At 44.3% G+C, this 12,424-nt stretch overlaps 1 protein-coding gene across 4 annotated transcripts in view; it reads right to left on the bottom strand.

The window, feature by feature from the left end:
• The window catches only part of LOC146669527 (calmodulin-binding transcription activator 1-like), a 56,707-nt gene that overhangs the window by 9,367 nt on the left and 34,916 nt on the right, over positions 1–12,424 (bottom strand). For all 4 annotated transcript variants that reach the window (XM_085406167.1, XM_085406169.1, XM_085406168.1 and 1 more), the window contains exons 4-9: positions 12,365–12,424; positions 9,544–9,679; positions 7,408–7,479; positions 5,345–5,498; positions 2,098–3,962; positions 662–788 (exon numbers count right to left, since the gene is read on the bottom strand). The exon at positions 12,365–12,424 is cut by the window's right edge and continues 8 nt beyond it. In XM_085406167.1, the coding sequence (XP_085262293.1) occupies positions 662–788; positions 2,098–3,962; positions 5,345–5,498; positions 7,408–7,479; positions 9,544–9,679; positions 12,365–12,424 (2,414 nt within the window). The remainder of the gene's footprint in view (positions 1–661; positions 789–2,097; positions 3,963–5,344; positions 5,499–7,407; positions 7,480–9,543; positions 9,680–12,364) is intronic.

Below are 12,424 nucleotides of genomic sequence, written 5' to 3'. Positions count from 1 at the left end.
GACACCGGGTGTTTAAGCTGCTGCCGTCTGGCAGGAGGTTCAGGCTGCTGAGGTCCCGAACAAATAGACTCAAGGACAGCTTTTACAACAGGGCAATAGCCCTGATCAATGTAAATAGCTGACCTGACTGGATACCTCCCTGGACTTTTTAGGGGGAGGTAACAATGTTTAAAACAATAACAATAATATTTATATTTATAACAAGGTGCAATAATAATTAATGTGCAATAATAACAGTGTGCAATACACATACACTTATTCTTCTTTTTTATACTAAGTTAATATACTGTGTTGTGTTGTTTGTTACGTTGTGATGTGTCATATCGTGTCGTGTTGTGTTATGTGTAGTGCCGACGTAGGACAGTTTTTCCAATTTCATTGTACTACTGTACTATGTATGACTGTGCAATGACAATAAAGAGTTATCTTATCTTATCTTATCTTATCTTAAAAGCAACCCTGTCAGGGTCTTCCTTTCTTCAAAAGTTGCTTATTATCAAGGTCAGACCAAGGTTTGAATTTATAAATAAAGGAAAGTGTGAGTTGTGAGAGACTAAAGTAAGTAAAGCTCACAAAGTGCTTTGCAAAGAAATACCAAGGCATTCAAAACAAAAACAAACAAACAGACAAAACAGAGTCTTCACAAGCACAAGTGTGTTACCTGGACAATAGCAGCGCAGCACCCCGGGCTGAATGAGGGCAGCGGGGACGCTGATATGGTCGAAAAGACAGCTGTACTCACTGCTTGACTCCAACCATGGACCTGTTATGAGCACCTTCACTCCACCCTGCAGCAGACAGGTAAATGTCTCAGAGTAATATCACACAGTGTAGCTTTTTGTGTGTGTGTGTTTACAGTACACTGCTACAGAGTATAAGTTTAAACAACAGTCTTAGAGAAATGAGACACTTCACTCGATGTGTGTATGTGTGTTAGTATGCAGAATGCCTTATTTCTATCAAAACCCCCATCTGTGACTAAGACAAATGTCCGGGACCCAGGCGCCTAAATATTTGCTTTCGTCTTCATTCTTCTTCATTCACAAAGTAGGCTACCTGCTACTTTGGCAATGACAGATCCGTGACTGCTAGCAGCCCCTAGAGGCTGTGCTACGCCTTACATCAAAGCAAAGCAAATTAGCTTGAACTGTCTGAATGAAGCTGTTCTGTGTTCCTGCCAGTGTAGCTAAAAATAATGCAATACATAAAGATCATTATTGCCGGCAAATTAAGGAGGCATTTAGTGCAAAAATGGATCACTGGCCTTTGGAGAAAACTGTTGTTGTTTCTTTAGGAAACCTAAACCTGAAAAGGATGTATTGGTGATGATTCAAATGAAAGCTGTAAAAACACAGTAGCAGACTTTTATGGATGATTAAAACTGCCAAAATAATAAATAGTTAAATAAAGGAGTTATTAAATAAATACAAATATGCTTTTAAATGTATTAAAAGTAATATTAAAAGTGCACACAATAAGTCATTAATAAAATGTAAACTGAATTGATTTGCTTTGCCTTTTGTATTTATTTACCTTTGTACAATATTCCTAATTTTAAAATGTACATAAATAAACTGTGATGTCTGTAGTAGATGAGAAAAATACAAATATAGAGAGATGAAAATAAAGGTAAAACTAAAATATCAATTTATGTTACAAAGTCGTTTATGTGGTATTTAACTCAGTTTCTTTATTTCTGATATTTCTTTAATTTAAATTTTGGCAGTTTCAATCTGCCATAAAATTCGGTACACCATAGCTTTTGGAAATGATGGCGGTAAGATGCAGTCTTATCTTAAGTATTTGTGGTAATTATATCACAGACTGGTGTCTGGAATATTAGAAATGGTACATGGGTAAATTAATGAGGCTATCCTGAAGAATCAGTTAAATATTGAAATTTCATCAAAATCCAGTCAGCTGAGTCTGAAATATTCTGTCTCCTTAATGACCACACAAGCAAGCTGGCGGTACAAATTGTGCTCAGCATGATTTCAGTACTTAACGTTCATATGAGCCACCTTCAGTCATGTGCTGCAAAGACTAATTTCACTGTAGGGAATAATTATGAATGACAATCAAGTTGGGTTTACTAACCTCTGGATAAGACCACTCTGGGGAGTAGTCTGTCACGCCAAACAGCCTCCCAGTCTCCTGGAGCAATCCCAAAGCTCCCTGCTCCACCTCAGAGCCTTGCAAGTGGCCTGCTGCTGTGCCCTGCTCCTCTCCTGCTGCCCCCTCCTGGGGCATCAGAACCCCATTGACAGCTGCCCCGACCCCGTTCCCAGACCCTTCAACTGAGATAAAATCATTGATGAGATCAGAAAACTGGCTTCCAAAAGAAGCCTCAAAGCCTTCCAGACTGATGGCTGTTCCTGCTCCAGCTGTTGCAGCTGACACCCCCCCACCTTGCTGAGGAAGTGGAGAGCTGTAGAGCGCCCCCTCAATGGTTGCGCCTGTAGCCATTGACTGAGGACTGGCCACCACTGAGCTGCTTGCCCCTGACAAGCTCACACCATTACAAAGGATCTCATTTTCCCCTCCTCCTCCTCCGCCACCTCCTCCGCCTTCCTCTCCTCCGTTGTCATCTGTGTGTTGGAGGTAGTGCTCTGTGTCAACACTGGCATAAGCTTCACGAGGATCTCCGGTCTTGAGGAGTAACGCTCCCCCATTCTCAGCAGGCTTGTCTAGGCCTCCGACCTCCTGGTGTCCTCTGCTGCCTGACTGGTCGACAGTGGTATCCTGCGGTGTCAGGGGAAAGGAACCCACTGCTGATCCTTTCCCATTCCTTGCACACAGGGCCTGCTGGTCTGTCCTGGGTTGATGGAGGTGTGTATGTGAGTCTCCATTGGCAACTGAAGAGTCTGTTGGCACCGTGGGCAGGCCTATGTAAGCCTGGGCCTCGCCAGATTCCTGGGTTGCCTCAGTACTGTTGGTCTGCAGCTGGGAGGGCTGGCTTGTTTGAGGGGAGGCCTGGAGGAAGAGGCTCGGGGAAGGGTGGTGTGAAGGCTGGGTCAGGGTTGGGACACAGGCTGATGACATGACGGCACTGAAATCCATTTGCTCCAGCGTGGTGCTGGGGCTGAGGCCAGCTCCTTCTCCTACGTAGCTACTCTGAGTGGACAGGGGTTGTTCTAGGGGTGTAGCTTCCGTCTTGATGTTGTTGACGAGGGTTGGGCTGTAGACAAAGCCATTAGAGGAACAGTGGAGGCCTCCATCATCACCGTTACAGCCCTCAGTCTTCCCTCCACCTCCTCCGTATGTCTGGCCCTGCTTGGGATTGTTGAGGAAGCAATCGGGGTCAAAGGTCATGGTGGTTTCAGGAAGGCTGACTGCTCCACCAGAGTCTAAAGAGCTGGACAGAACCAACTCTCCTCCCTCGCCCAATCCTACTCCACCAGGAAACGATGCAAATCTCTGGTTTTCAGGGGCAACAGCTAGCAGAATCCCAGCGGTGGCACTGTCGTGGGTAGCTGCCAGCAGGTGGGTGTGGCCGGCGGAATAAACCGAATCCCCAGTGAGCGTGGTGACCTCAGACATGAATACAGCTGTGCTCTGTGATAAGCCCGCTCCAATTGCAAGAGCAGGACTGTCAGCCATGTCACTGGTGATTGACAGCGGGGAGCTCTGTGTGGTGTCAGGGACCTCTACCTGGTTGGTGGAAGTAGAAGAAGACACCTCCATGCTGCTCTGTGGGAGTAAGGAGGGTTTGGTTATCCTGCCATTCCTCCTCTCTCCTCCACCTGCTCTGCTCCTCCCCCCTCCAGGATTGGGCTCTGTCTGGCCCTCTGACACGTCGCTGTTCTGGACCTCGGTGCCATCTGCTTCCTCAGCTCTCTGGCCTGCTGCTACATTGGTACTGACTGCAGTTCCCCCTCCTGCTGCTGCTCCTGACTCCTGCTTGGAGGAGATGATGCGCTGCTTGACACTGGAACATTTCTGATGCAGGCTGCTTCCAGCACCTGGCAGAAAACAAAACAAAACATCAACAAAGAACCAAACATCTGTCATCATTTTCTGTCCTTTCATACTTTCAGGTCAAATTTTCCAGTAACATATTGTAGTATTAACTCATATACATCTAAGAGTGTGTAATGGCACCCTCTAGTGTTCAGAATCTACACTGAAAACTGACTTCATGAAGACTCTGATACAACTGCTGCAACAACTTTAAGTAAATACCCCTTGAATGTACAATTTGCTTACTTTGCAAGATATTTACTACTCAAAGATATTTCTAAACTTTAAACTAGCTGTATTCATTTACAGGTTCAGTATGTAGCCGGCTCATTTTTTCAGAGAGGATAACAAACGCCAAACACCAGTCTAAGTGTCAGAGGTCTAATGCCAATAAAAACCCCTTTGACCATTGAGGGATCAAGTCAGTGATCAAACCAGAAGTGCTGGGAGGGGGGAAAAGGCAGAGAGCTGTGTGAACAAATTAGGACATGTGGAGAAGCGAGAAGAAGAAATGAAGCAGTACTTAAGTCAACAAGCCACTTAGTTTTGGGCAGCTGTCCTTATTTGCCCCTCCAATGCAGATCAAAAGATGGGTGCGATTAGATCTGTGTGTGTGTATATGTGCGCTAGTGTGTGTACTGGAGTTATCTACTCCCTGATGCTCATTTATGAATAATACATGATGGATATTTCAGGCATCCCTGTCTTCTTTCCCTCAATCCCTCAATTTAGTGGTTGCAATTTGTATCTGCCTCTAGGTGGCAGCATGGCGTTGACTGTTGGAGCCATCAAAAACTATATATGTATATAAATAACTGCATAAAGCCTGATAATATGTAGCAGATATCTCTTACTACAATGGATTTTTAAAGAACAAGATTCTTTTTAATGACAGTACATATCATTTATTCACATGTTAATCAACGTACAGTGTTTTGGCACATCCACTCTTCTTTTTTGGATCACTGACTTACAACGAGGAACTAAACAGTAAGCTGCTGCAGTTACATCACATATTTCTTTTCAGTGCAACAGCGAACCCCTCATAGGATCAACAATGAACCACTGCAACACCTGTTGTCTCTTTTGATAAATGATGGCACAGCTCCAGACGGGGCTCCATTCTGCTGCCAAAGATAAAAACAAGCCAGTGAACCAAATGATCTTTGCTTTAGATGTTCCACACTAACTGTCTACTGATTCATTTTTATGCTTGTCTGGGTTCTTCAGCATCTTTGCCAGTGTTACTTGAACACGACAAGTGGAATGATACTGACCCGGGGTTAGCCGCACTCCCGAATTTAGTAAAAGCGCGAGGGCTAAAAACCTGAGTGCTTGAGAGTAGGAGGAAGGTCGTGTAAGTGCTGATGCACAGAGAACTCACACATGGGCTTGAGTTGTCCAATGAGCTCCTCCTTGCTCCACTTTGCCCACTCTTTCCTGTCGGTGTTGATGGAGCAGAGGACAGGGCCGCATGGCTTCCCGCTGTCGTCCACTGCCGGTACATTCAGGTAGTGCACCAGCACAATGTCTGGGTTCTAGCAAACAGTAAGGACACACAAACAAAGACATGTACACATGTGGCATAAGCTCATCATTTCAGCGATTTCACTGTTTTCCCACCTATGGGAGAGAAAAAGAAAAAAATCTTAAAAAAAGATATCAACATCAGGACTGATGGAAGGAGAAGTGCATAAGGAAAGTGAAAGAGAAAGCGGAGGATACGGAGGAGGTCGAACATTGCGTGTCAGATAAGATTCTCTCACCTGCCCATAAAAGATTTATCAGCCTGAGCCCACTCATCACTCTCTCTAACCCTGCAGTGCCTACATGTGTGTTTGTGCATGATGTGTGTATTACATTTATATATAGAGAGAAACAAAGGACGAGAACAATTCTCACTATATTGCAGGTCACCAGCAGACCTATGGAATTTCTACCCCATGAATGATTCAACAAGTGCATTCACTTGCATGTGTGTATGTGTATGTGTGTGTGTTGGAGAGAGAGTGAGAGAGAGAGAGAGAAGCTCCTCTTGATGAAAGATTCAGTAGACAGACTCAGGTCAGGGGAGGACCTGCTGAGGTGGAACACTTTTCTCTCCGAAAGAGGATAGCACAGTAGGCTGCTACAGCACCTCACTGTGCAATGCAACAGCATTCGTAGACTGATTTATGACCATTTCCACTGATGTGTTTTGATATATGTGTAAAGAGCAGAAAATGGCACATTAAAGATAAAAAAAGTCAAATTTCCCTTCAAAGCCAGAGACCACGAGAGTCTAACTAGTGGGGCGTGTTGCAAAAAAATGTATTGGGTAAGGGCATGTTCAATTTATGCTGATGGCTGAAATTTTCTTGTAAATTTAATGTGACAAATTATGCAAGAAATTCTGGAAATGAATGAATAAATAAGTATACATTTCCATATTTTACATTTCCATAGCCTGGTATTCAATCATTATTTTCTTTCAAATGGACAGAGAGACAGAGGATGAGTATATAAATGTATGCAGGCATGTTATGATGAATCATGTAGCCTGCCATCTGAAGATGATGAGGTCCTGGTGACTATATGTCCCAAAAGAGCGAGTGAGACCTGTATGGGTGTGCGTGGGGAGCGTGCACACAAATGCTGCTCTGTGCTGTCTCTCACATGAGCAGCAGAGTGAGTCCAACGTCTCTGTTGAAAAGCAACACGCTTTCATACACAGTAGACATCTGTACGTGAGTCTGTGTGTGCGCGCGAGTTCGTGAGAGCAGGTTGTGTGTGTGTTGTTTGTAGCTTCGGGGTGTTTTCTTGGAGAGGACCACATGGAGACTAGTGGCTGAGTCCTTCATGCTCGCCATGAGCATCGAGTCTCAGTGTTAGGCATCACACTGTGCTCGAGGAAGTTACAGTCAACTTCTGGAGAAGAAATGCTTTTCCCGCTCTGCAAGGCATGGCATTGTATATGACCCGCTATAGATGCCGAGCCTATTCTAGGTGTAGTCCAGTGGTCTAATTGTGTGTGCAGGAAATTCCTTTTGGCCAAACAACATTAAGTTTTATTGGGAGCCCAGTTTTGTGACAGTATTTCCAGCAGTCCGAGTCTGCCTCATTAATTCAGAAGAGGAGGACTTTTATTGCTGCTTTATGGTTTAGCTTAGTGTTTTGTTTTGAAAATTTAACAGGTGAAGCTCTGTGTAAAACTAATGATATACTAGATAATTTCTAGCAGTCCTTTTTAGGTAGAATGTTAAATAAAAACTAACACAGCTGAAATAAATGCCATGGAGTGGCCATAATGGGAGGGGGAATAGCCCCAAAATGACAAATCTATGGTGCTTTAAATGACAAGTAATAACAAGTCATCACAACACTATGAAATCTTTTTTTAAAGTTTTTTTTAAAAATGTGTATAAATGCTGTGCGATAAGGAAAGGCGGGAAAGGGCAGTGGGCTTACCTGCAGCAGCCAATAGCATCTACGATGGAAGGTGGGGATGATGGAGGAGTGGACGTAGCAGCCATACAGACACTAGAGAGAGGAGAGGAGAGGCGAGGAGAGGAAAAGAGATTACATTGGTTAACGAGAGAAGAAGGGGGATGGCGGAAGCAAGACAAAAACAAAAAAGGAGAAGAGAGGGGGAGAAGACATTGAAGGACAGAACAAGAGAGGAGAACTTAGGTTATACCCACTTAGGTTGTATTGATTGCGGTGCTAAAACTAAATTGCAAACATGCTGTATGCGTTTTTTCCTAATGTCTTTTCTAAAATACCATAAATCTGATGCTGACAATTATAGCACAAGAGATTGTGAAATTTACTGCCTCTGCAAGACTAGGAATTCACAAAAAGTTACAATGTTGTCGTTTTACAGACGTTGCAAGACAGATCAGCAACAGTAAAGGGGACAAAGAAGACGAGGAGGAGGAGGAGAGCAAAGCATAAAGTGTGAGTGGAGCCTCAGCGTGGAAAGTATGACGAAAAGCGGGGTTTGGTATGGACTTCCTCCAGGGCGGGATGCTGACATAGTGCATGTACAAAATAGTGCAAACTGGTGCCAGTAAAACAGTTGAGATTTCTTAAACCCCCCGAAACAAACTGCAATATGATTTTGTAATACCTGAAGTTAAAGAATATGAAATTGTTTTTCAACAGAGCAGTCACAAAAATATGACTTGCACCAGTAAACATCTTATCTTAGAGAATACGTGAACAAGATATAGAGTCTGACCGTGGATTAAGTCAAACTCCAGTTTGGAGCTTTTGACAGCTTTTGATCATCTGCGCAGTGGAAACTTTTTAGTCAATACTCAAAATGTATCGAGGAATCAATACCCGGCCTTAATGAAGTGAGCTTTTCTTTTTGACAGAAGAAGGATGAAATGATGGCAGAAAAGCCTTCTATCAAGGTCAACGCACACAGTACAATCAAGAATCACACACCCACACGATCACACCCACATGCAGCACATAAAGTGGTTGTTTTTGCAGACAATATTGCACACAAACGCAAATATTCAGCAATCTGGCAGTATATAATCCACAGTTAAAACTTGCCCTGTTTTCTTTCTCATATACACACACACTTGTATTTTCTCGCCATTTTGCCTCTTCTCAGAAGTAGCCAGCCCTCTATCTAAAGTGTGTTTTGCCAAAGGCAGAGTGCATTTCCATATATTTCCATTCGATATGAGGAGGCTCTCCATCCAGGGTTATGTTTTTCCTCTCATGCTTCCTGCCGCTCCCCATCCTCCTGCTCCTCTCCCTCTGCTCATCTCGCTGCTTTCCTTGTTCCCTCATTCCCGTGCTCAACACACTGCTTACTTACTTACTTGCTTGAGGGGTCACGGGAAACAGTGACATAAACAATTACTGACCAAGTACCAGGGAGAGAAGTGGCTGCCTTGTGTATGTGTTTGAGCATGTGCATCCATGAACATTTGCAGGGAAATGCATGTGAAATGGGACGTGAGCGTGGAGCTGTGAGTTGCAAAAGGGAATACTTGATCTCAATTATTCCTTTTACGTCTGTGTCTCCAGCTCTCCTTTAATGCAAAACTACTGAGCCCTCCACAAGGATCCATGTGCCTTCTCCTTCGCTCCCCATTCCAAATCATTCTTTCTGTTTCTGACACATGCATGCTCACTCCTCTCACCTCTTGGTATATTCCTGCTGAATAATCAATTTTTGAGCTAGCTGATGTGACTCAAACACACACTCACTCGCACACACACAGACGCTGCCTTGAGACTGGATCGATACCCCTCTCTGTTCTGCTGAAGGAGGCATTGACATCATTCCTGGCCTCAGGCCAAACACACTCTTATCCTTCACAGAGAGAGAGAGGGAGAGAGAGGGGAGACAGAGGGAGGGATTGAGACAGGGACAGGAGGAGGAAGGGAGAGAAAGAAAGATTGGCACCACTTGCTCCCAGGTCACAAAGTGGCCTGTAGCTTCGGCATGTGTGTTCGTTTGTGCTACACGTATGCAGCCCCTCCAAGTGAAGGAGAGTGAGTTAGAGACAAGATTGGCAGTGAAACCACACTCAGCGGCAAACAAGATCATCGACTTGTTTTTCCACTGCAGCCTCTCACCTCTACTCCCTGGACTTTCAGCTTCATGTGATCCTCTCGGGTGGTCTTGCCGTCTTTCCTTTTCTTCCAACAGTACCCATCCTTCCTGTACTTCACCTTTTTACGGTTGTAGAGGATCATAGAGCCATTCTGAGGTCTGACGGGATACATGATAAAGACGTAGTCAGGTATTAGGTTGGTCATTCAGAATAAATGTCTTTGAAGCTAGCAGCAATGCAGCTCTCTGGAATACTGAACAGAACATGAGTTTTGTGCTGCATTCCTAAAACTTCCCGTAGTACCCAAAAACTTCTGGATTGCTCAACTCAAACAAGAAAAAAAAAACATGTTCTTGGTGTACACAGTGACATCAGCGTTACTCTCCCACAGTCAAGTGAGCTGGTCTCATGTGCTCCCTCCCCACTCATACATAGACTCCGGCTCCTACATGTTAATATTTTAGTAGGGTGATTTATTGGCACGGCAGGAACATTGGCCTCTAAGCTCCCATTCCATATACACCTATCAGGATGCTCACACACAAACACACAGGCGCACACCAGGAGCCATGCATGTACACGTACACGTGAGACACCGAGGCTATAACGATATCAAAGGTGGCAGGACCCACCGCCGTGCGTTCTTTGGGCTCAATGTCAAACCTGCTACCCAGCAATCAATCATTACACTTTCAAACATTAAGGACAGGTGTGTGTGTGTGTGTGTGTGTGTGTGTGTGTGTGTGTGTGTGTGTGTGTGTGTGTGTGTGTGTGTGTGTGTGTGTAGGACGCTGAAAAATGCTTTCTCTGCCTTATCTCACCGCAACAGAGAGAGAACAGACGCGTTAACAATCAATAAACATATACTCACGAATGCTCTCTCGCTCTTTCTCTGGCAGTCACATGCACACAAACACACGTTCATACACTTCCTCTTACTGTCCTCGTCTTCATCAACCTCTAGTCTTTATCCCTGTTATCACACCATCTCTTCATTTTCTCTTTTAAGGCTTGTTTGGTTCCCCCATTCTCCCCTCCACTTTTTCTGATCTGCTCATCTCATCTGTTCCCTCTGCTGCTATCTTAACTTGTGCTTCTCCTTTCATCTAATCTCTTTTCCTTTCCTTTCCTTTCCTTTCCTTTCCTTCCCTTCTCATATATGTATATGGATTTAGATGATTGCAATTTACTCAGAACACTGTGAGCAGTGAAATTGAATTTACTTTGAGCTGATTTTCTTTGACACCTTAAATCTGTTCTGTTTTGGGGGGTGAGCCTGCCAGTTTCTTAGTGGAGTGGAGACCCCCACCCTCCCATCAAAGCCGAGTTTAGTCTCTGTCTCGAGCAGCGTGAGTCATCTTAGAGCTGCTGATTCTAATTATGTTATGGAGAAGATGGATGATTTCAGATGTGTGTGTGCATGTGTGTGTGTGTGGGCGGCACATGCGCACGGGTTCATACGTATGTGTGCATGTGTGTGTGTGTGTGTGTGGCGACAGGGGCGCGTGGATGGTGCCCGTACTGCTCACGAACCCTCTGATTCAAGCAGACATAAATGCTATTGATTGTAACTCGGCTGTGATGTGTGGGATATAAAAAGCTTTTCCACTGTTCCACGGTGTAGCAGAGCAAAAACAGCGATTGCGAGGAAAGTGGGAAAAAAAGAAACAAAACAAAAACGCCACAATAAAGAGACAGAGTGGGTAAATCCGGTAAGGGAGGAGAGAAGGAGGAGTTCATTACACTGAACAAATGAGGTATTTCAGTCAAGGGGAAGAAATGAAGGTCATTGATTGTTATCTTAATATCGACCCCCCACAAGTGTGCAAACACATGCACACTTATGAATGCAAACGCACAAGCGTGCACGTGCACGCACGCACAAAAATGTATGCGCTGCACGTAAATGTCACGGGCCCTGTTAGCTGATCTTTCCATCTGATGGGATTAGGTGTAATCTGTTCTAATCGTGCCTCATGTCATGTGTAAATGGGATTATATCTAACTGCTGCTCAATAACACCAATATGACTGCTGCTGCTGCTGCTGCTGGGAGACTGAGGCTATCCGGCAGCACAACCAATCAATGAGAAATCCATCCACAACATAAACTGTGCTGCTGGCCTCCGGCTGCTCCCGAGAAGAGTCCTTTAGCTGGCACAATAGGAGCGCAGAGGCATATCCTGGGGCTTTCAGCGGTGTCAGTAATCAGAAATGGGGCCACGGGGGTGACCATTTCACTTCCTTAACTTTACTTTCTTCTTTCCTTTCTTGCTTCCCCGTCTCTGTCATTTTTCATTCTCTTTCAGTCCTCTACTTACATCTGTATTAACTAGAGTAAATGTCAATAAGGTGATTTATCAATAATTCACACTGCCCTTTCCTTCAGTCTTTTATTTTCTCTTCCTCTTTTTCCTACCCACTTTCCTAGCTATAACCTCTCTCCATTCTAGGAAAAGAGCTGCTTATGTCTCATTCGGATCGATGAATATTCAGTTCTGGCATGTGAATCCCCGTTCACACCCCATCTTATATACACAAACCCCCCTCACCCTCACTCATCTGAATTATACATCACTTATCCTAATACATTTACATTCATTAATACTCCATTTCTAGCTGACTAGGTGCTTTACAGTCCAAGCATGTTCTGGCGCATTCTCTACATGTAGAGCAGGTCGGCTAGAAGGACCCTTTGGAGACAGTCGACGTACATCACTAATGTTTTAATCAAACAGAGGCGCTCAGTCATTGAGATTAAACCAACGTGAGCCACTGACTGATTGAGCGATACTGTGTTTTTGTACGTGTGTGGAAATCATTGTCTGCTCTCTCTCCCCTCACCTGGTTTTCGGCGACGTCGTCAGCCACTCATCGTGTTTCTCAAAAGTGATGAGATATGCA

Source organism: Rhamphochromis longiceps, linkage group LG5 (genome assembly GCF_057381845.1).
Source record: "Rhamphochromis longiceps isolate RC_006_pf linkage group LG5, R_longiceps_female_GT1.1, whole genome shotgun sequence".
Taxonomy (NCBI): Eukaryota; Metazoa; Chordata; class Actinopteri; order Cichliformes; family Cichlidae; genus Rhamphochromis; species Rhamphochromis longiceps.
This window is presented reverse-complemented; position numbering and strand designations above follow the sequence as displayed.